The following is a 23,659-nucleotide window of genomic DNA, read 5'->3' on the forward strand; positions in this document are numbered from 1 at the left end:
GGTTAAAAATAAACAGCTATACCAGGATAGCATAATACATCCATCATCATAATGGTCAGTTATAGTGTGAAATATAAAAAAAAATCCAATGAAAATATGAACGAAGTCCCATAACTCTGAAGCTAAAGATCAAATTTTCTAAAATATATACAGAACATTAGACTATCATAACAAACAATTTTGTAAAGTTTAAAGTTTATAAAAATTTAAAGAGGTCCATCAACACCAAAAATATAAATAGAACAAGAGGTTAACATTGATGCAAAATGTTTGACCTAATATTGTGTAAATAATAACCCACACAGATTGCCAAATAATTATTTACCTGTAGTTCTATACACACTTCTAGCAGCCAAACCACCACATATTTGGGAAGTATCTCCAGTACATGTTATATTACAGAATGTTCCTTCATTTTTTTGGAAATAGTTTCCTCTGTTATTGCCACATCCACAATTATCACCATTCTACAATACAGAATAACAAGACCAGTCAATCATCACATAAATATCTTCAATGTATGCATAAGTATTAAGTTTAAAAAAAAAGAGCAGGTTACACATGTACTTGTGATAACATATACTGCTGAAAAAAATAACAAAGTTCAATAGGTAACAATTCATACTTTATTACTTAACAAATCTGTACAAAGCAGACAAATATCTCCAATAAACATAAACAAGAGGCTCCCGGGAGCCTAAATCACTCACCTAAATGAAATTTGTCTTTCAAGGGCAATAAATTTAAGACGTTGTCCAACAATTTTAACTTGAGAAGACTTTGGTAGGACTTATCATTAGAATCATTTCAGCAATTGAAAGTTTCTTTCTATCTATCATAATTTTCATAATATTAGCTGAAAACAAGGGCAATAACTCTTACAAGGAGTCGTCTGCCAACTTTTACTCCTGAAGATTTCTGTAGTCCTAATAATAAGGATCATTTCAGCTATTGAAAAAATTTGGCTAACCCTAACGGTTTTGGGGATATATGCGAAAAACTACTGTCTGACCCTATGTTCTATTTTTAGTAATGGCAGCCATGTTTTTTGACGGATCATAAATCCCCAAATCAGATCTACATAATATACCCCTAGGAACATTTGTACTGAGTTTGGTTTCAATTGGTAAAGTAGTGTCAGAGGAGAAGATTTTTGAAAGAAATAACATTAAAAATAGCAAAATATATTGAAAAAGGGCAATAACTCCAACGTGGCTTAACAGATTTAAATGAAAATTTGACCGCAGATAGATCTCATCATGCTGAACACTTTTGCTCAAATAGAATTTAGCTAAACCTTAAGGTTTTGCAGATATATGCAAAAAAACTACTGTCTGACCCCTATGTGCTATTTTTAGTAACAGCAGCCATGTTTTACAACGGATCAAAAATCCCCATATTTGTTCTATGCAGGATACCCAAAGGAACATTCATACCAAGTTTGATTCCAATTGGTCAAGTAGTGTAAGAGAAAAAGATTTTTGAAAAATTGTTGATGACGACGACGGACGCCAAGTGATGGCAATAGCTCACATGGCCTTTGGCCAGGTGAGCTAAACAGAGTTTAATAAATTAGTTTTGCACTTTGTGAGTTACAGATTACATTATGTAAGTACCCCTAAGCATGTCAAATAGACAGACAGTCAGATGAACAGCCAGGATAATAGACAGAGATGCAATATACCTGCTTTTACTAAAATGTCTTTTAAAAAGCAAGAGACACTTAAACAATATTATCACAAACAAATCAAGAACAGAATGTACAGCAGCAAAATCTGTACAAATCAGAAACAGAAAGAAATTTGTACAAATAAGGAACAGAGTGTACAGAAGGAAATCTGTACAAAGCAGAAACAGAATGTGAAGAAGGAAATCTGTCCAAATCAATAATGGAATGTACATCAGGAAATCCGTACAAATCTGAAACAGAATGTACAGCAGGAAACCTGTCCAAATCAGGAACAAAATGTACAGCAGGAAAAAATCTGTCCAAATCAGGACCAGAAAATCTGTACAAATCAGGAACAGAATGTACAGTGGGAAAATCTGTACAAATTAGGACCAGAATGTACTGTGGAAAAATCTGTACAAATCAGGACCAAAATTTGTCCAAATCAGGAATAGAATGTACAGTAGGAAAATATATCATTAACAGGGGCCAAATGTACAGTCAGAAAAAGGTAATCACTAAGGTGAAAAAAAATCATATATACCATGATTCCAGCTAACAAATATCCCTTGAGAGAGCAATGGTTGATACAAACTTCAATAGTCATTGCAGTACTATCAGTAATAATTTCATAAGGTAAGTCCATGTCTGCTGCTATAGTTGTTTCACCAAAACAGCCTTCATATTGGGCAGAATCTACAAATAAAAACAGTTTTCTCTATTCAAGACACTTTAATAGTTATTCCTCATTCTCATGGCATCAGGGCACCTGGGATGGACACAGAAGTACAAAGGAACCCTGATATTATTAGGATGCTAATTCTCAAGAATCACTTTGTTGTAAAAAGATGTTGAATCATCTATGATTTTTTCAGGAAAGTGCTATTTTTAATTTACTTAACAGACTTACTGCCCAAGTTTGCTCAGAAAAATACATAAAACTGTCATTTTCAAGAAGTCCTCTTTACAAAGAGGTTTGGGAAAATCTACCTTTAATCATGATTGTTAGAATATAAAGTTATTATAGCTAATATCTTGGCGTCAGCAAATGTTCTAGGATTACCCAAGGAAAAAATCTGCATTAACTAAGAACAGGTATGACTAAAAAAATAATTAAATACTGTACAGTTCTTTGCCTGTATGAACATATTTCTACAGTTTAGTTCTCTACCTCACTTTAAAAATTCATCTTGTGATTAGTACAAATATTCAGCATGCCCTAATCTTTTTATTTACAAGATGAATTAAAATGTTCACGATGGCAGCAAAAGAAATCTTACATGGCTAATATCCAGAATATCCTTGTCTTAAAATTAAGGATATCAATGTGAAAGTGTACAGTTACTTTCTAACTATATGGGTAAGAACAAGAAGTGTGAAAGAAAAAAAAACTTTAAACTCCAAAAGAACTCACTGGTAAAGTACCACTTACTTGTTATGACAAAAACTGGATCCTTCTCACAAATGAAATTCAAAATAAATGATCCATGATTTATGGTAAATTTGCCAACATTTTCATAATCAAGTATAGCACCACCAGTGGATCCTAAAGTGTATATTGGAAATCTTGCTCTTCTCTTGGTTTTGATGTCAAATAAGTTGTTGGATTCATATGCATAATAACCAACATAAAAACTTTTTTTACTGAAAGAAAACAGCACATATTAAACAGATAATGGCAGATAAATGTAAAAAAAAATATGTCTCGTTCAAGACACACTCTTGAGATTTGATACAGACACGAAGATTGCCCTAATTGTCAAAATCTAAATTTTCAAATAGTCTCTCATTTCCTGCAAGAATACAATTTTGTATTTGTATGTTGGATGTAAAAAGGAAAGTAGGTGTTATTTTCTATGTAGAAATAATATTCTGTATTATTTTACAATAAACAAGAGACATTGCTGCCACATGGCTGATAGGTAAGGACCCCAAAAAACTTCAGAACTGTGTTTGCACCATATCTTCTTATCTCTTATTTTCTGTTTAAGAAGAAAATCTATTGGAATAAACACTTACTCTGGTAGGAGATTTACAATGTTATAAACTTCAACAAAGCTTTCCATTCTGGCCAGATTGCCATTTCTATTCCAACAATAGTGAGCTGCTCCATAATAACTTTTAGTGAGGTTGGACTCCACTAATAAACATTTGTTGTTAATGAGCTTCCAAGGTGGAGGGCATTCTGAAGTGATAAAATATATTACATGTATTAACAGTTGTACATGTGTCTTTAAAATTTTACTATCTGAAGCTTTTCAAATGTGAAAACTGGTTTCATTCCTTTTCAATGTTTATACTGAAATAGTAAATTAACATGTATATTTAATATATTTGGAACCTAAAACCTACCTTTTCCACTACAACTGGGTGGATAAACCTGTTCTCCATCTATACCACCTAAACATGCAAAGTCTGAATGTCGACAAAAGCCGTCAGTGGAACAGGGAAGGTTAGTATAGTCATCAGCTACCCCATCCTGATCTATAAATAGATTACTGAAAGTCCTGAACCACTTTCAAAGTCAAAGAACACCTTAAATACTGTACTTTCAGAACCTTATTGTATGCATAAATTATTGCAATTAATTTAAGCCAGAAATATTCAGTTTTAACAATGTTATAATTCCAAATGTAAAATCCATAATTATCACAAATTTCTTGATGTAAAATTTCTGTTGAAAACAAAGAGGCTCTGGTTATGAATCTCCACAGATTCAAAACTTGCCAAACTGATTAGATTTTGTAAAACCATGAAAACAGATAGTACCTTAACAGTACACAAATAAATGTCAAAGGAAGCTTGAGTTAGATTTAACTTGGTTTAACCACATTCAATTTAAGTCTTGTTGAGCTAAAATATTTTCCAATCAGACTAGATTTGAATTACTCAAGTACTGGATCATTATCACTATAAAAAAAAATCTTTCTTCCGTTTCCAAATTGAATACCTTGGAAAAAAAATTTAAAGTAATCTAAGCCAATATGCAAACATGTCTTAATGAGTACATACCAATAAACTTCTGGCACACATATGGACGAGCTGTGTCACATGTATCAAGGGATAACTTTAGAACTGGACCAAAGGCATCCTCCATCAGAATTACCCCACATTTAGGGTTGATGAAGTCAGATTCCTGTGTAATCATATACAAATATTTAGGTACACTGCCGTCACTCCATTTGTAGTGTCCCATAGCTGGTCGTTCCAGTCCAATAAATGAGAAGGCTTCACCAGTTTCATTTCTAATGAAAAGAAAAACAACATATTTTGCATTAACAAATGAAAGTGAATCAATCAACAGTTCCAAGAGCTTTTGAGACATTAAGATTCTAAGACTGCTGATTAAGCAAGACAGAGAAATCTTAATTACCCAAAAGGTGTCTGAAATTTCCCAGTCCTAGTCATGTTCTGGTAATGTTGAATTTTTTTCCCTTAATTTTGAATTAATTTTGTGATTTGTAAACCTACTAAGAATGCCATACTAGCTCTTTAATGCTGGGATTTCATTAAGTATAACTAATTGGACTGAGTGAATAACCAATTTGTGATCATGAATACCAAAGAATACTAAGAAATGACATGAGTGTGTAAATTGTTCTGTGCACAAGTTTAAAAATCACCAAGGATTCTCAGCAACATTTATCATATTTTGGTTTTCTACAATGAAGTTGATTATCATATTTCATTGGTAACAAACTAGGTGTGGTAACAGCAATTACCACACTCCAAATATGGAGAGCAAAATATAATGAAATTACAGAATGAATTTCACAAGTAATTAGTTAAATTAATTACACAGGGAACATTCAATATTTCACTGTTATATATATAAGTATTCATTTTGTTCTTTTATAATATATTATATTTATAGAACTGTAGAATGACAAAAGTCATTTTTGAATACCAGCTATTTCTCTGTGAATCTTAGTGCATATTTCATTCAAACAAATTATTGTTAAAAATAAATTTAAAAATATATAAAACATTTCTGTTTGGATCTTACGCTAGTTGTCCAATGATGTCATTTTCTACATAAGAAGACACAGTTGCTAACTCTGCATTTAAACCATTACAACCTGAAACTGCATCTTGAAAGGTAGCAGTAGTAGCCTGAGCTTGATAACATTTGTCTTTATACTGAGCCCATCCATCAGGACATCTCAGTTCTACAATAAAAACAAAACTTAATAAGTAATATCTTTACAGTCAATTTACAAATCCAAGAACCCAGAACAGACGAAATATTTCAAGTACCGGTAAATAAGTGAACTTGAAGACACTTAATAAGGCAACTTTTAATCCATCTAGGAACCACACTTTTGAGGTCATGTTTTGCTCATCACCTAAATTGTCCACCCTTTAATGTGAAGAATGAGAACAACCTATTTTTTAAGTTCCTGATTCAATAACTTTAACTACCTTTACTTTCTTTTACAGCTTGACCAGTACCAGATTAACCAATCCTAAATTCTTTCAAGAAAGATGTATGAAAACTCACTTGGAGCTGCCTTCTCACAGGCAAAAGGATGAACAATACCAATCTCATAAGCAGACATAGATAGATTTGCCATTGTAAGAACCATAGCCATATTACTGGAGGCAGATTGAAGAATATCAATGTTTCCTCCCAATCTCTCTGTCCAATGCCAGGAGTTAAAGTCTGTGTATAATCCTATCCAAAGATCTGATACTGGGGAGGTTGTGTAGTTCCTAAAGTATAAATACATATGATAAAAACTTAATATCAAGTTTTATTACACCTAAAGCATACATCTTTGCTACACCTATTGGTGTATATATCAGTCAACATCAGCTGAATTTAATTAGTTGAAATAATTAATGTAATGAAAACATCAATTTCAACATGAAATCAAAAGTCAATGCCACATTATGGACTGCAACCCTTGGTAAAACATCCGCACCCATAAAGATTACCATAAAGATACAGAATTTTTCCCTGAAAAGTAAATGATAACATGCTTGGCACAGAGATTTGACCAAAGAAGTGACACCCTGACTTGCTGGGACAAGTATGGACAGACCATGGACAAGTATGGACAGACCACGGACACAAACTTGATACAGCTTTCCAATTTGATTGTAATTAGATTTTGACATAGGATAAGAATTTGACTAGAATCAAAGTGGTCCCTTTTTGGCCCCTAATTTCTAAATGGTTCCACTCACAACTTCCAAAATAAATCCCATACTTCCTTTTGATGTATGGCACTTTATGCTACAATTTCAAAAGGATCCATTTCCTTTTTCTAAAGATACAAAAAAATACTTGTTTTGGGTCCATGTGTGGCCCATAATTCTTAATGGGCTGAAGTACTAAGCCCCAAGACCAATCCCAGACTTCCTTTTGGGCTTTGATACCATGTAGCATAATTTAAAAGCAATCAATTTACTCACATTCAAGTAACTGTCCAGACATCAGGGAAACACTTGTTTCTGGTGCTTTTTTTGGTCTTCATTCCTAATTGGTTCAAATCTTAACCGTCAAAAATCAATCCCTTTATGACCATAGTGGTAGAGAATATTGTGGAACAATATCCTAGACAACTTTATGGTTTTACTTATGTTAAATAGTTCAATTCTTTTAAAAAAACTTGCTTTGGGCTCTAATTCAAAATGGTTGGGAACATAACCCCCAAAATCAATACCAGCCTTTTGTTGTTTGGAACCTTGTGGTAAAATTTTATACACGTGTTGAGCATATTCTATTTAACATACTTATCAGTCTAATTCTTCATCCTTAATGCTCAACACATTTAAATGCTTCTTGACACATTTTGCAAAAACTAGATTTCCTTAAAGCAAATTTATTACAAACATCTTTCAAAGCCAAAATTGTCCCCTGAATCTCCACTTGATTTAAAGACTAGATCTTAATTGATAGAATATTATTAAGCTGAATAATTGCCTGGAACATATTTATTGATTTTGACAGAGATATATATTGATATAAAAGGAATAATATATGGACTATATTTTGTGTATTGTTCAGAAAAAGTACGGAAGTTCCTGACATGAACCGGTGATGTAAAGTATTTTGATCCTAAAGGATCAAAAACCCAAAACTGAATATATTCAAATAACAAGAGAAATGCGAGGTGAGGCATCCACTCTCCATTAAATATTTGACTACGGTATGTTATCTTGAAATTTTAAAGATGCTAGGTTACCTTAGTAAACAGCTGCACCATAAGCACATAAAATGCCTGTCCAAATGATGGACTTACAGTCTAACATGTGAAAAAAATCCTTTAAAAAATATAAATACGTCAGTAACTTGACAAAGAAAAATAGGAATGTACAGACCTTCAAGCAACTGTGAATACTTTGAAGTAATTTCATCAAAATGTGTACAGACATTAAAACAAAATGTAACATGTCAAAATACGGGATGACACATAAAACCCTACCACTTTCTTTCAAAAACTGTCTCAGAAACTAAAAAAGTATACAGACCATTGGTATGGTCATCAGCTACCCCATCCTGGTCTATAAATAGAATATTTGTGTAAAGTTTGAAGTTTATTGAACAATACTAGTATAATGAGAATGGGTATGGTGAATATGTCAAAGAGACAACAACCCCACCAGGATGAAAATATCAGCTCAAAGCACAAGGTAACCCTCACACCACAAGGCAGGCAACAGTTGGTCCCAAAACATCATTATATACAGGTATGGCAAAAGTTGCCCCTATATACTCAAGCAACAAAAAACTGAACTGAAGGTGAAAACAAAACAAGACATACAGAGGTCAGAAATTCCTGATTTGGGACAGGTGCAACAATATGGCAGGGTTAAAGTACTTTGGCCTGATCACAAACTTCCTCCTTTAAAATCTGGCGACTGTAGAAAAAATATTACACAATTAAACATACCTGAAAATCAGTTCAAAAAAGTTCCTCGTTACAACACAAATCAAGAAACTGATTATAAGTATCACAAATGTACAAACCAAGGACTACCAGCAATTAACTAATATCACAGCTCAAGACCAGTTTAAACCTACCAAAAAGTTATGTCCCAGTTCTAAAGTTCAAGTGTGACATGTGAAAATAAAAAGTTTTGCCAACCACTGCCAGTTGAACTCCATGAAAAATAGTCATAAACTGACTGAAAAATGCAAGTATTGACTTCCAGAAGGAATCTAATGAAAAAAAAATTAAATTCTAAATTGGATCAGAAATAAAAAAGTCTATTTCTTTTCTGAAGAGTAGCACTTTGGACCCTTAAACTCAAAAACTATATTGAAAAATGCAGGCAGGGATTTTCATAAGGAATCCAATAAAAGAATTCTGAAATAAGACCAAAAAAATAAGAGCTTGAATCACTCACTTAGTTAAATTTTTCATCAATTGAAAGTTTTTTTCCTTGTATTGTAGCTTTCAAGATATTGGCTAAAAGCATCATTTTTCACCTTTCAAGGACAATAACTCTACCAAAGAGTCGTCTGACAAATATGGTCTCACTTATCACTTCCTGGTCAGATGACCACCCATAATTTGCATAATTTGTGTGTATTCGGATCAAAAGTAGTAAAACATAAAGCTGACACTACCCTAAGGAATATTCATACCAAGTTTGGCTCTAATTGGTCCAGTAGTTTCAGAGGAGAAGATTTTTGAAAGATTTAACATTAAAGATAGTGAAAGGGCAATAACTCACAATGGCTTCACAGAATAAAACATAAATTTAACAACAGATCTCATCGTGCTGAACACTTACACCTTTTCAAAGTTTGGCTTAACTAAACAGTTCAGGAGATATATGTGAAAAACTTCTGTCTGACCATTTTGTTCCAATTTTAGTAACATCAGCCAATGATTTTTGACGGATCAAAAATCCCCATACCAGTTCTATGAAGAATACCCTAAGAAACATTCATGCCAAATTTGAATCCAATTGGTAAAATAATGTCTGAGGAAAAGATTTTTGAAAGAAATAGCCAAAAACATTGAATAAGGGCAATAACTCCAACAAGGCTTAACAGATACCTAAGGTTTTGGAAATATATATTTATAGTAACAACGGCCATGTTTTTTGACGGAACAAAATCCAAATATCAGTTCTATACAGAATACCCTAAGGAACATTCATACCAAGTTTGGTTCTGATTGGTCAAGTAATTTCAGAGAAGAAGTGTTTCGAAAAATTAATAACGACGACAATGACAACAGACACAAGGTGATGGCAGTAGCTCAAAGGGCCTTGTGATCTAAAAAGTTTATTTTTAGGGTGTGGCCCCACTTTGGTCTACTGAAGACTGAAAATGCTAAATGCAATTTTATATCTGTTAATTATTCCCATCAAAATACTATGTAAATAACAAATTAAATAAGAAGTGACAAAATAAACCGTCTCCATCAATTTTTAATGAACCACTTTTTTACTCCTTTTGGCCCCTTTCTGTAGAGCGGTATGTGCCAGTAACCCCATTTTCAATAGCAAGCTTCCTCTAGCAGCAAGTTGAGATATATCAAAATTTCATGACATTTGGTTCACTGCAACTAAAGTTATTGAACTGAAACCAAAAAATATAACAACAGCAGCGATGACAGTATCATAACATAATACGACCCAAAAATTAGTGGTTGTATAAAATATGAAAAAGTCCCATTATACTGAAATTAAATGTCAAATACAGACAGTTAGACCATCATAACAAACACTTGTGTAAAGTTTGAAGTTTATCGAACAAGCAGTTCTCAAGTTATGGTGCAATGTGTTAATCAGGATAGATATTTGTACACCATAATATGACCAGTCAATGATATATGAAAACAAAGTGTGCACAAAGTTGAGCCATACCTCATAACAGAATGTTATTTTTAAAGTATTTACAATCGTCTGAATATAGCTGAAATATTGCTGCTTGGACGTTAAACCCCAACAAACAAATAAAACAAACAAACAAGAGTGTTTTGGAGGAATCAAGAGATGAACAGGCATTATGATTCACTTTATAGGTGAGGGGATAATATACCATACAGCATCATGAGTAAACTAACAATTTCCTAGGTATGTATACACTGTCTAGATTATTATCAATATAACCTACCAAATATCTAACAGAAACTGATATTCATCCACTGTGTAGACATTAATAAGACCTGCATCTAATGAATGACAATAATCAAAGGCATCCCAGAAAGTCATCTGTATCTCTTCAAGTTTGTAACATGTATAATTAAACATGTACCATCCCAGTTCACACAAGTCTAAATGTAAAGAAAAAAATATTTTGGTTTCCATTTGTAAAAAAAATCGTTTGTAAGGCAAAGCATCAGAAGAAATATTTAATATCAATAAAATAAACTTAAAATGAACATTTTTGTGATTGACTGCTTAATTGATTGCTTGATAGATTGGTTGATCGTAGTTTATGTCATATTGGCAGATATTTGATACATTTCAGGACAAGAATTTCTTAGTTGAGCAGTCCAATGAACTCTGCTTTGTCTGACATGCTGAGATACAATTTTAATGTGCAAGCTGACAACCCACAGGTAGGCATATCACCCCACTTAGTCACACTCCTCAACTCGACACCCCACTTAGTCACACTACTCAACTCTAATAGCTAACAAGTTGTTACTCTGTCTCTTACAATATATATGCTGTATGCTTTAGGGAGAAGCAGCGACTACAAATTTTAAAGCCTTTGAATCATGTTTTACCAGTATATTGATCCTTAAAATATTTTCCTTAAAAATGTCTCTTGTTGCTTACTAAATAGCACTACTTATTTACCATTCACTCCTCCCAAAATACCACATTTTTTATCTTACTTTTACAGGCTGGCTTCCTTGGTGACCAATAACCAGAAGCTAAACACTCAATGTCACCAGAATGTCCAGCTACAAGTTCTTCACCAAACATATCACATGTTGCCGTGACAATATCACCAATATAATAAACATTCTGACTCTGTCTAATCTTTGGTTTAAATGTAATACCAGCAACTTCTGGGGGATCGGAACAAACTAAAGAGAATGATAAAAAAAGAAAATATGGATAAATCATGACAATATCTCAGCAAATGTCTTTTAATATTTAAGCTAAAAAAGCAATAAGCAAGCTTTGTAATTTCCTCACCTCATATGGTAATAAATAGGTATCTCAAAAAAGGTACATTGTAATTAAAACAGGAAGTCCCTGCTTTTGATTTGAAGAGACCACCAATGTAGGAACCAAGTAGACCCTATGATATGGGTTGGCACAGATTAAATTTTATCTCAAAAATGATTTTATTTTTTTTCTCCAAAGAAATGTTAAACTTATTATAATATACAAGAGAACACAGATATGGTTTTTTTTGTATCAAAAGCTAGTGGATTACTCAGAGCACATTCTCAATATTACCTAACAAATCAACTAAATTATGAACAGATCAAAGAGTTATTTCCATTTATTTTAAAATTTCTAGTGCTTTCTATGTAACGTATGTAATTTTTTACCATTACAGTAAATGTCAAATTAACATTCTAATATGATGTGCTTCAAAGCTCTTTAAACTACAGCTATGGTAAAAAAAAAATCTTTCAACACCTATTTTTTTATAGGCTGCGTCTATTAAAAAATAAAGAAACTAGTCCTATCAGAATAAAAATAAATCACAGAAACTCCATTTTATGATTGTTTTACCTCAGGCCATTTAAGTCATCATTTAACAATTTTCTATCACTCACGGTAAAACAATGTGACAAAAATTGCCAGCCCGTGGTAAAACAATGCGACAAAAATTGCCAGCCCGTGGTAAATCAATGCGACAAATATTGCCAGCCCATGGTAAAACAATGCGACAAAAATTGCCAGCCCGTGGTAAAACAATGATAAAATGGAGATATTGTGATTTATTTCTTAATTCATTTTCAAGAAAACATGAGTTTGTGATCTTTAATGGATAAATATGTATCAGAAATATTTGAAATCAAAATGTTTTGCTCAATGGTTTTTGGGCTTCTTATACAATCATGCATGTATTTCTCTTGTCATTGTCAAGTCCATCATTTTTAAAGATTTAGAATAAATTCTATCAGGCAATTCTCTGACCTAAAAAAATTACATTGTCAGTAATATTACCAGTTGCCAGGACTTCATTGGTTGAGCCATTTATAGGTGAAAAGCTTAAGAACTAACAGCAAAGCTTACTAATGATAGTTCCCCACCAAGATAACCATAGGATTAAAATATGAAGTTATCAAACAAAAATATGGTGTATATAGACCAAAAAACAGTTTGATCAGTGGATTTTACTGAACCATGAACTATATCTACCACTGAGGCTGTCTGAATTTTATATGGACTGGTACTTACAGTGATATGTGTAAGGCATATGTATACAATTTGAGTAATCCATTTTTTTCCATCACATCATGAGTACTATTTTTTATTTGAAGAATTTTACTTTATATTTTTGGCCAACTTTCCCACCAAAAAGCTAAAGAAAAGTATAAACAAAAGACAGCTTTTTTTTCATTTGAAAGTGTTATAGAAACTATCTCGGAAAATAAACATTGTTTGGAGAATATAATATATCATTTTATTTGGTTAACCAGTTCTTAAATACATGTACTGACTATGATATTCAAACTTGTACTTGGCAAAGTGCATGTGGTCAGATTTGCAGAGAATATTTTGATTAAGGCAACCTGCAGTGGTAAAAACAGCCTATGAAGAACCCTGAATATGTTCAATAAAGTCAAACCTGAGATTGTGTGAATAAAACAGAACAATGAATTAGAATAATTAAGTCATTTCTCTTCATGAATACATCATTGTTTAAGGTACCATGTAGTAAAGTATCATAACTAAATCACTATTTTGTCCTTACTGTTATAAAATTTCTTCCTCAAAGAAGTAGAGTGAGAATTGAAATTATCCCTTGAAACTTACATAAAAATGCCCTGAAAAATTATCCCAATTCAAATTTCCAGAAATATTCCATGATTTGTCCAGACTTTATTTGATATAATTGTTATTTAGTAACTTCCAGTTTGTAAATCATAGTTTTTCACTTGTATTTCTGCAAAAAATTGTTCCATATTGATGAAAACTGAAATAGAAATTCCTATATTTTGTTTATTAGGTTTGTCCTAAATATTAAGACATTTATCATATGATTCTAACTTATCTTTTTAAAGAATAAAACAAGATACTTACTATGTTTCCTAGTAAAAATATGAAATTCTGCGTGTGCTTCAGTTGTTAAACTGGCAGGATTGACATTGAATGTTCTGCAATAACCAGTAGTTTTCCAATACTCAAACACAGTACAGTTAGAAAGGTCATATGCACAGTTCTGGGCACAAATTTCATACGATACATTATTGTAAGCCTCACCTCCACCATCTACAATCATCATTTCAGCAGTTGTCTCAAACATGTCAATGTCTGCATCTGTAATAAAACTATAAGCTTAGAATATCTATAAATTGGTACATTTCTGTAATAATTCTCTAAAGGTAACACTGCCAGTCTTCATTCAAATTATTTACCAGTCAGTTAGTTTTTAAATATTCATTTAAAAGACAATTCTGCAGATCATAGATTCCTATACAACAAGAGGCATCAATGATAAACTATTATATATCAACAAAAATACAGTAGCTATTTTACTGATATAAAAACTAAAGTATTGATGCAATGCTTATAGGTCTCATAATGAATGAAATTTGAATATTGCAAGTTATAAAACATTTTTCAGTGTAATTTTTTTTGGAATATTTTTTTTCGTTTGAAATTTGGCATCTGTGATGGCAGAAATTCTAGCAATCATCGTCTAAGATTTCACTCATGGGGTCCAGAGAACAAAGTAAGCAACATCACATTGGGGCTTTCAACCAATTAAGTTATAAAGAAAACGATACACAATCACACAACAACAAATCACAACATTAATTATGGTGTGATATCACATAGACTATGGTGTGATATCACGAATATGTAGCTGTCCTAAAGGTAGATAAAAGGACCAACTCATAGAGAATAAGGCATATAAAGGTCATGAAACATGATATAAAATTGTGTTCTACATCAGCCCTACCTTCAAATGAAGAGCTAGATGACCCATCTATATGCATTTCAAAGCTAGCACTGTCTCTATACCAGAATGGTAACTTATTCCATAAGTGACATGTCCCATGTCTATAGACACAAAACAAGCATCTGAACCTGGTCTCCTGTATACATTTCACTTCGCAATCATCAGCTGTAAATATGTTAAAGTACATCTTGTTCTTCCCATATGTACCAATCTTATACTTTGCTCCTGGCTCACGGCTAAATCGTTCTGTAAAAAAGAAAATTAAAAACACTTTTAAACAAGCTGTAGAATAGTTTTAAATAATAACATATCTGAAGGTAGCATCTGCAAACATATGCACTAATTATTACATGATTAGAGTCATTAAGAAAGATCAATTTCATTGCAACTTCTACAAAATGTAACAATAAATGTAAATTTAAATTAAAACAATCAGAATGTAGGGAATAGCGTACTTATACAGACTGGTGGATCAGCATCCCATCTTCCTGTGGACAGACATCGTATTACAGCAGATGTATTCCTAGCAATACGATAATTAGAAGCGCATCTGTAGGTGATGGTATCCCCAAAATCTCGACCAGTGGCTTGAATGATGGTAGCATGTTTAACAACTGGGATTGGGTCGCATTCTGTAAACCATAGATTATTTGATACATCAGTATAAAGGGTTATTGCATGAATATTAGGGAATTTTGTTGGTAATCATTCATATTTCCAAAGCTTGCAGTGATGATATTTTTAATACACATGAATGTAAGCCTGTTTGTTTTGTTATTGATGACATCATGAATTTCACACTCTATTTACACTGGTGTAATATGGAAATTTATTGTAGACTCTGGTTGCTTTCTACGGTATATATCATGGTGTTATACAGTGATTCTTATTTGCTTCAACACTCTTATTGTTCAGTTTCTTGTTTAAATAAATTAAAGGTAAATTGACAAGGGGTGAAAATATCATAGAATAATGGTCGTAATTGCTACATTAGTCCATTTAGAAACCAGACAGTTCCTATGATATGGATGGCACATAGTAAATTCTATCACACAGAATTTTTTGTTCCAATATAATGTTTATATCATATGTATGTCCAATAGTACAAAGACTTTCCGAATCGACGATGGATGGCTCAGAATTATTTTACAGTTCCTAAGAAAGAAACCGAATTTTGCACAAAATAAAAAAGTTATTTCTCTTTTTCAATAAATTTTAATGATTTCTTTGTAGTTTATTTCTCTTTAATGTTGCAGTTAATCAACAAAAAACAAAAACCAACATTCAACTTTGAGAAAGGATGCATTTGCGATATGAAATAGATGAAAAAAGTTTTGAAAACAAATTTGTCATGTGTCACCCCCTGCCTGGTGTTTACATGGACGCCTCTTAATATATCATTAATTGTCAATTGCAAAAGCAAGGTACCATGGATTAATGCGATACTAGAAAAATGCAAAATGAAGAATTAATAAAAAATATAAATACTGTGAGCAAGCTCACTAAGAGAACACCCGCCCCACTTCAAACGCAGTTAAATGAATAACCCCTATTTCTCCCTTTTTTTTACAGTATCAATATTTCTTCATACATATCATCATCATATGATGCCTAACCTTCCTACAAAATATTATCAAAATCCCTTGAGAAGTGGACAGACAGATAGACAGTATGATTCAAGATACTTTGTTTGTGAGTTATAGTAACTTTGTTCACAGATTAACAAATAAAATTTAAAACATACAGGGACATAATAAGGGACAAACAGACATATATAATAGATAGTATTACAAATGCTATCGTGGCAGAGTTACAACAAAATTACCTTGCCATGATTACTCAATTTATATTATTATATTACATAAAACTTACTGTTAGTCCTCCAAACTTCAGCATCAGTAGGTATTGAAGATTCTGTTGTTTGTAAATCATACAAGTCACAGTTTCCAGAGGTTGCCGAGAAGTAAAATGCTTCACATGGCTTCAAGTCATAACAATATGAGGCACAGATCTGGTTAGTATCTACATTTGTGTAGGTTTGTAAATATGTGCCACTAAGAGAAGTAGCACTGACATCAATATATTTTTCACTCAGCAAACCTTGATATAAAAATACATTAAAATGACTGTTTTTCCCAATATTTAATATTTATACATTACTTTCCACGTTAAGTTTTAAGATTGATTTACCAAAAGATCAGAAAATTGAATTTTTTTGGAACAAGAATGCATCAACATACAAATAAGATTAAACTTGTTCATCACAGCATTTAGTAATAATTTAATAGCCTTTAAACAGGTGAACTGAAATATTATCTGAACTAAACCTATTAGTCACACCTACATAACACAATTCAAGTGATTAATAATGTTTACACAAGTTGGGAAAGAAGAGCAACTTTGTAAGCCAAAGGCTGAACTTTATTTGTAAGGATGAAAAAAGAACAAAAAATTGACTTAATCTATAACATAATGAGACCAGCCATTCCTCCCTAAAAGGTTTTACTACTTACTGAGACACTGAGGTGTTGGATCCCAAGATGAAACACGGTAATCATATTCACGACATTTAATGAATGGATAACCTAGACCAGATATAATGTATCCTTGATCACATGTATACAGGTATTCCTTGCCAACATGTTCTCCTATGATAGCACTAGGCGGTGTGGCAGCATTGGAAATCACAGTTAATGATGTACATACTGAAAACAAAAGTGCATTTTTGTATTCAATACTCTTCAATGAAATAAATATAAAATAAATATACATTTTATTGGTAAACATGCTTTCTGTTATATATATATATATAGCTGGGAGAAGATATTAATACAGAAAAAATAAAACTACATACCAGCATATTATATGTCAACCCCTTTTTTGTATAGATAGTTTTATACCTAAGAAACTAAAAAAAAAACAACAAAATTATTCTTAGGATGCTGCAAAAGTATGACCACAGAGGTAAAACCCTGAACAGTTGGGGCAAGTATGGACACACCATTTGAGCTTGATACAGCTCTGAATTTTGATAGTGATACAGGATAAAAATTTGACTAAAATCAAAAGGAACCTTTTTTTACCCATTTTCATTAATGGTTACAGTCATAACCAACAAACTCAATCCCACCTTCCATTCGGGGGCTTGCCAACTGATGGTAAAATTTCCATCCACTTACAGTCGTTACTGTCTGGATATAATGAAAATTTGTTTCTGGTCCCTTGTACTTTTAGCTAAACCCTCCTAAAATCATTCCCAGCCTTTCTTCAGTGGTATGGAACCATGTGGTAGAATTACATTAAGTTTTACACACTAATACTCAGTTTATAGTCTGGATATGAAATGTTGACAATGTTGACAGCAAGATACCTTAATACAAATGCATTTTTTGGGGGTTTAATATAGATAAGGGAAAAAAGTTCATTAAAACAGCTTTAAATGTTTTTATTTTATTGTAAAATGTGTGGACGCACATTAGTATAACATTAGACTGATGTATAAAAACACACCATGAATACTAAATTTTCAAAGACTGGGCAATGCATATAAATACTACTAATTATAACAATTTATTTTCTTGTATTTATGTAGGTACCCACCTAGTAGGAATACTGCAAAAAGTTATGTATTCTAAAAAATGTAACTTATTTTCAACGTAACTTTAGTCATGGAATAGACAATGATTTTTCATCAAAAGTATTCTAGTAAAATATATATCCAGCAATATGTAAGTAAAATTCTCAAGTATCTCCCTTTAAAAGAAAATGATAGTGTTCCATTGAATTTATTTTTAGCCTTAGCCACTAGAAAAGATTTTATTTTTAAAAAAGTGAAAAAACAATAGGTGGTCATTCTTCCAATCTGTATGATTCAAAAGTGGATAGCTACTTTAAAAATATTCATTTGAGACCAGTAACTGTGGAATTACTGGGTATTTATTTCTAGGTATACTGTTGAATGTTTGGTTAAATAGTTCTACTGTTATTTTTAACAAAAATATACATGTCATGGGAATTTGAAAAAATTAAAATTTGTAAAATAAAATCACCAATGACAATATTGGAGAGATGATATGTCTTTAAATTTTTAGAACAGAGAAAACTGTACAAAAAAGTACTTACCTGTGAATTCTTCTGCTAATACAATGAAACATCTTAATAATTCCAAAATCAGGACAACATAAGTAGCTAGCATGCATTAGACTTACAGAATATTACAAATTAGTAAAATGCAAAATGCTATAAAAAATATCAAAATTACTTTCATCATAATATACAGGGATATAACAACTTACAATGTGGCTTCTCACACACCATGGTATCTTTTATAATGGGATTTGGATTATCTGGTGATGGAGGATCTTTCTTATAAGACACTTTGACCCAGTAACCAAGTGGATTCATTACGGCACCAATAATTTTTGTGCGGTTTTGAAACTCAAAGTGGGTAAATATAGGTGATGTTTCAGTAGCAAGCCATTCATATGAATCAGCATTAAACTCATCAACTAATCCAATAAGTCGATAGGAACGACTTGTCCTGAAAGAAATTGTGTATGATATAATTTAAAACAATGCTGTATTTGGAGTGTGAGTTCATGCAGGTTTTTTTACCCTAAATATTTCATTTATTTTAAAATTAATACATGTAAATAAGTTTTCTTGTACAAACACCCATCAGTTATTACTTTACTTGCACTGTCCAGTAAAACCACACAGTTGTAACAATGTTAGTTTATTTTTTTACAATGTCATTCTAAATGATGGAATTTGGCACACATGAGAGATTTCAAAGACAACATAGTCGGATTAGTCACATGTCATACTGATTCAATGTCACAGGTGACATTTATAAATGGGCAATCAAAGACAATGGTGTAAGTGACACTGTTAATGGAATATCTCAGACAATGTCAAAGTAAACACTAAAAATTGGACATCAGAAACAAAATAACTTTTTTCAAGTCAAAACAGTGATTGATATATGAAAAAAATATTTTTTAAACTTTTAAACTCTCTTTTTTAACTAAAAACAGAATCTTATCATCTTTTAAATATGGCTCCTTTAATAAGAAATAAAACTTTTTACATCAGGCGATTGCTGTAGGATTTTAACATTCAAAAAGATTTCCTTATCAACTTTACCTGGAGAGTGCAATACTTGAAAAAAGAAGAACAAATCGTTATTTGTAACAAAATTAAGTTTAATGAACTTATGAAATTTGAACTGAAAGCAGTTCTAGATGAACAAGCATTCTGAAAGTATTGCATTGCAATACAAAGTCTCCTACTGGAAGAAACGAATGCAAGTTTTATGCATTATTTGTTCAGGAGAAAAGAGGGGAAAATTGAGTTTTTGCATTAATTTTCTAAGTCTAAGGACCATCACTCAGCAAAAATTCAGCAGACAGGAACAAAATTATAACTTGATCTGTAATTTTCCATGGTAAATAAATGTACCAAATAACCATTGTAAATCTGCAAGTATGACAAAAAAAGTGCAAAAAACTGTTATTGCATTAATGTTCTTATCCTGAGAGACAAAACTCAGCAAAAAATCAAAAGACCAGAACAAAATTCAAACTTAATCTGACACTTGTCATAGTAAAGTAATGATCAAATATCAAATGTATATCTGCAAGCATGATGAAAAAAGGTGTGGAAAACAGAGTTAACATGAGAAAACATGAATTATCTAAGTCCAAGGGCCATAACTCAGCAAAAAATCAAAGGACCAGAACAAAATTCTAAACGGATTTGTACGGCATGGTAAAGCAATGTACAAATTATCAAATGTATATCTGCATGCATGACAAAAAAATGTGATAATTTGATTTGCTGGACTGATTGACATACTGACTGCAATCCTAAAGTACACTTCAACTTAAGCTGCAGGGGATTAATAATCCGCATACTAACCCTAAAGAGGCAATAACTTCATTTGTTTCCATGTCTGGGATAACTGCCATGTAAGCCTTGTGCATGCCACAATGAACAGCAGGATCAACATCATTAAATGGTTCAACACTAGCTAGAAAGCCAGACACTAAGTTATAGCAGTGACGGTCATGCTGTAACCAGTTTTCTGGACAACTGACAAAATCTTTAATAGAAATATCAAACCCGTCTGTAGAATTTAATGAAAAATTTGTAAAAAGCATAATTCTCTGATATTCTTCCATTTTTAAATAGAAAATTGGAGTTCCTTGTCATTTTCAAATAAACTGTTATTACAAAGATATATCTTGCTGTCACACATGGTGTTGCTGATATTCAAAATTTGACAGTGACTGCAGGGACATATGTATAAAACAGATATGAAAATGTAATGAAGTGATACAAATACAACTATACACTGAATATCATTGTCCTAACACAAGTTGTTCATCTGAAACTGACCTAATAAAAAATTAGTCAATAGACCGTGACTACAATACAGTGAAAACCAGTGTAACTATTAAGTAACCATATATACTTACCTTCCTGACATACAGTAGACCTACTTTTAGACTGACCATTTTGATACAGGCCATTGGTACATGTACATACATCATTTACACAAGTGGCATTGTTCAGACAAAATTCATCCATACCATAACATGGAGAACTACCAACAGGTTGGACTTATCAAAAAATGAAGCAAACTAAATTGTATTGTTTATGAACTAAACATGAATGATAATGTATAATAATTTTTAGTTTATTGGATGCTAGTTAATCCCATACCTGTTAATAGGGTCTGTAAGTCTCATTCAGTTTCCTTTTCCTTACTGGAATTTCTGATATAGAACGTATTGAAATCCAAAAACTGGTCTGCATTTTATTGTTTACTACAAGAATCTTGAAACACTGAATTACAGTGCAAATCATTTATTTTACATTTTTTAAACATTTTTATCATGTGGAAAAAGATATTTGTGATTTTTATTGGTATTTTTATACAAAAATATGTTTTGCTTTTATATACTAAACCCAACACTCTGAAAATGACAAATCTCTATGCATTTGAATGGTAGACTAGGACCCATTCTCCTGAAACCACAGAGTCACATGACGATAATTACAAATCCTATTGAACAGGAATTCAAAACACATAATCATTTCCTAACTTAATATCCATATAAAAATCATCTCATTTGCATGAGAAAAGACCAAATATTAGAAAGTTTCTCTTAATTGCATCAGTATCTTTCAAAATTTGCCGAAAAATGTAGCTACATGGGTAAAATTATATAAATTCAAACAGATTTCATTTTGTTGTTATTGCATTGATCAAGTTTTTGAGTTAGATCTTATTTCATAATTGCATTTAAATACATGTAAAATATGTATAAACAAAAACTCAATTTTTAAAATATTTGTAAAGGTCAAATTGCATTTTATAAGACATGACATCAATTGCCAAGACAACCTACTTGGAAGGCATTCTGTAGTATCAACATCATCATCACCGAGTTGGTAAAATGAATCTCTACAAACACATTTGTCATCAAGACATTCTGAATTCTGTTTACATGGGTCAGCTCCATACTGGGCACACTGCATTGACCCAACATTCAACACTGAAATACAAACAACATGATCTACCAACAAAAAGGAAAAAACCCTCAATTCATGCACTTAAAATTTCCTAGCATTATTAAAGATAAAATAATTAAAAAATAGAAAACAAGGACATGCTATATATTGATGTAATACTTTATTTATAATTTAAAAAAAATATATTGTTGTTTGTATGATGAAATAATTGTAATTCTTATCTTAATTGACTACTTTCATTGATTAAAACTAAAAAATATCCATCATGATTACATTTAATTACACTAAGACAAATGGACAATCATGTCTTAAAGTAAATAATTGATAGCCCAATCAATATTAACTGACAAAAACTTTAAATTAGGACTATTAAAAATTTTCAGTCAATTTTCTTGATATGCAAGAAATTCACATAATTCATGAATTATCTGACTCTGCCTGATTCTGAAGTGGGTTATACTAAGCACACTCACAATTCATTTTACAAATAAATGGTTGAGAAGTTTCATAATTTGTTCCACAGTCTGCACTTGCGTAATACAATGTCCCTGTGTCGTTCATTTGTGCCCATTTACTATCTCCCATACTGAACATCCTACGTAGTACCACGCAATCAACACCAGTGGTTGGCCCATTAAACCAACGAGTGTATGTAATCATTGAGTAAGGATTGGATGACCAACTGTAATATCCATCCTGTAAAAAATAAAGGATTATTATAAAATCACAATAACCAGAACATTCTAAGGTTATATACCCTTATTTATTCTAAGGTTATATACCCTTATTTATTCTAAGGTTATAAACTCTTATTTATTTCAAATATTTTCCAGTTGTAATAATGGATGGAAAGTTCTTCCAGAACTGTATTCTGATGTCCCTTTATCTCAGTTTCAATTCATTTTTAACCTGCACTAACCAAACAAATCACAGAAAAGCTCAATTTCCCAGGTTTTAAAGTATTTTTAGTAAAATTCTAATCAAAAAGAATTTTTTAGGGGAAGCTAACCTCTTTATAAGCACCAACTAACACAAAACTATGCATCATGTCTAATAATGTTCAAAAAGTTGTGTTACATTTGCACGGATTTGTCCTACATTTGTGGGGAAATTTTCAACATTTGTGCGAAGAAACTTCCTACGCTTGCATATTAGGGAAATTTTCACCATTTGTGTGGAAAAACTTCCTACTTTTGCATATTTTTTACTTGTAGTTCACTTGTTCAAAGTATTCTATGGATTGACATTTTTTTAAATACAAATGAACAGCAATGAGCAAGGCTTTCCATATAAATACCAATGGACATCATTGAGCTATACTCACTCATACATGTAATTGGTTAAAATATATGTAAATATCTAAATTCACCGATGAATAATTATTC

At 31.8% G+C, this 23,659-nt stretch overlaps 1 protein-coding gene across 1 annotated transcript in view; it reads right to left on the reverse strand.

The window, feature by feature from the left end:
- The window catches only part of LOC148618876 (uncharacterized), a 90,669-nt gene that overhangs the window by 54,953 nt on the left and 12,057 nt on the right, over window positions 1-23,659 (reverse strand). The window contains exons 7-26 of the mRNA XM_088578207.1: window positions 22,748-22,970; window positions 22,151-22,297; window positions 21,215-21,358; window positions 20,655-20,838; window positions 19,031-19,275; window positions 17,249-17,440; window positions 16,608-16,835; window positions 15,191-15,367; window positions 14,736-14,981; window positions 13,853-14,089; window positions 11,479-11,673; window positions 10,749-10,908; window positions 6,171-6,382; window positions 5,676-5,838; window positions 4,682-4,914; window positions 4,022-4,153; window positions 3,689-3,854; window positions 3,102-3,313; window positions 2,214-2,365; window positions 326-467 (exon numbers count right to left, since the gene is read on the reverse strand). Of these exons, the coding sequence (XP_088434333.1) occupies window positions 326-467; window positions 2,214-2,365; window positions 3,102-3,313; window positions 3,689-3,854; window positions 4,022-4,153; window positions 4,682-4,914; window positions 5,676-5,838; window positions 6,171-6,382; window positions 10,749-10,908; window positions 11,479-11,673; window positions 13,853-14,089; window positions 14,736-14,981; window positions 15,191-15,367; window positions 16,608-16,835; window positions 17,249-17,440; window positions 19,031-19,275; window positions 20,655-20,838; window positions 21,215-21,358; window positions 22,151-22,297; window positions 22,748-22,970 (3,790 nt within the window). The remainder of the gene's footprint in view (window positions 1-325; window positions 468-2,213; window positions 2,366-3,101; window positions 3,314-3,688; window positions 3,855-4,021; window positions 4,154-4,681; window positions 4,915-5,675; window positions 5,839-6,170; window positions 6,383-10,748; window positions 10,909-11,478; window positions 11,674-13,852; window positions 14,090-14,735; window positions 14,982-15,190; window positions 15,368-16,607; window positions 16,836-17,248; window positions 17,441-19,030; window positions 19,276-20,654; window positions 20,839-21,214; window positions 21,359-22,150; window positions 22,298-22,747; window positions 22,971-23,659) is intronic.

Source organism: Perna viridis, chromosome 4 (genome assembly GCF_037379345.1).
Source record: "Perna viridis isolate PV_CMFRI_1.1 ecotype Kerala chromosome 4, ASM3737934v1, whole genome shotgun sequence".
NCBI classification, from domain to species: Eukaryota; Metazoa; Mollusca; class Bivalvia; order Mytilida; family Mytilidae; genus Perna; species Perna viridis.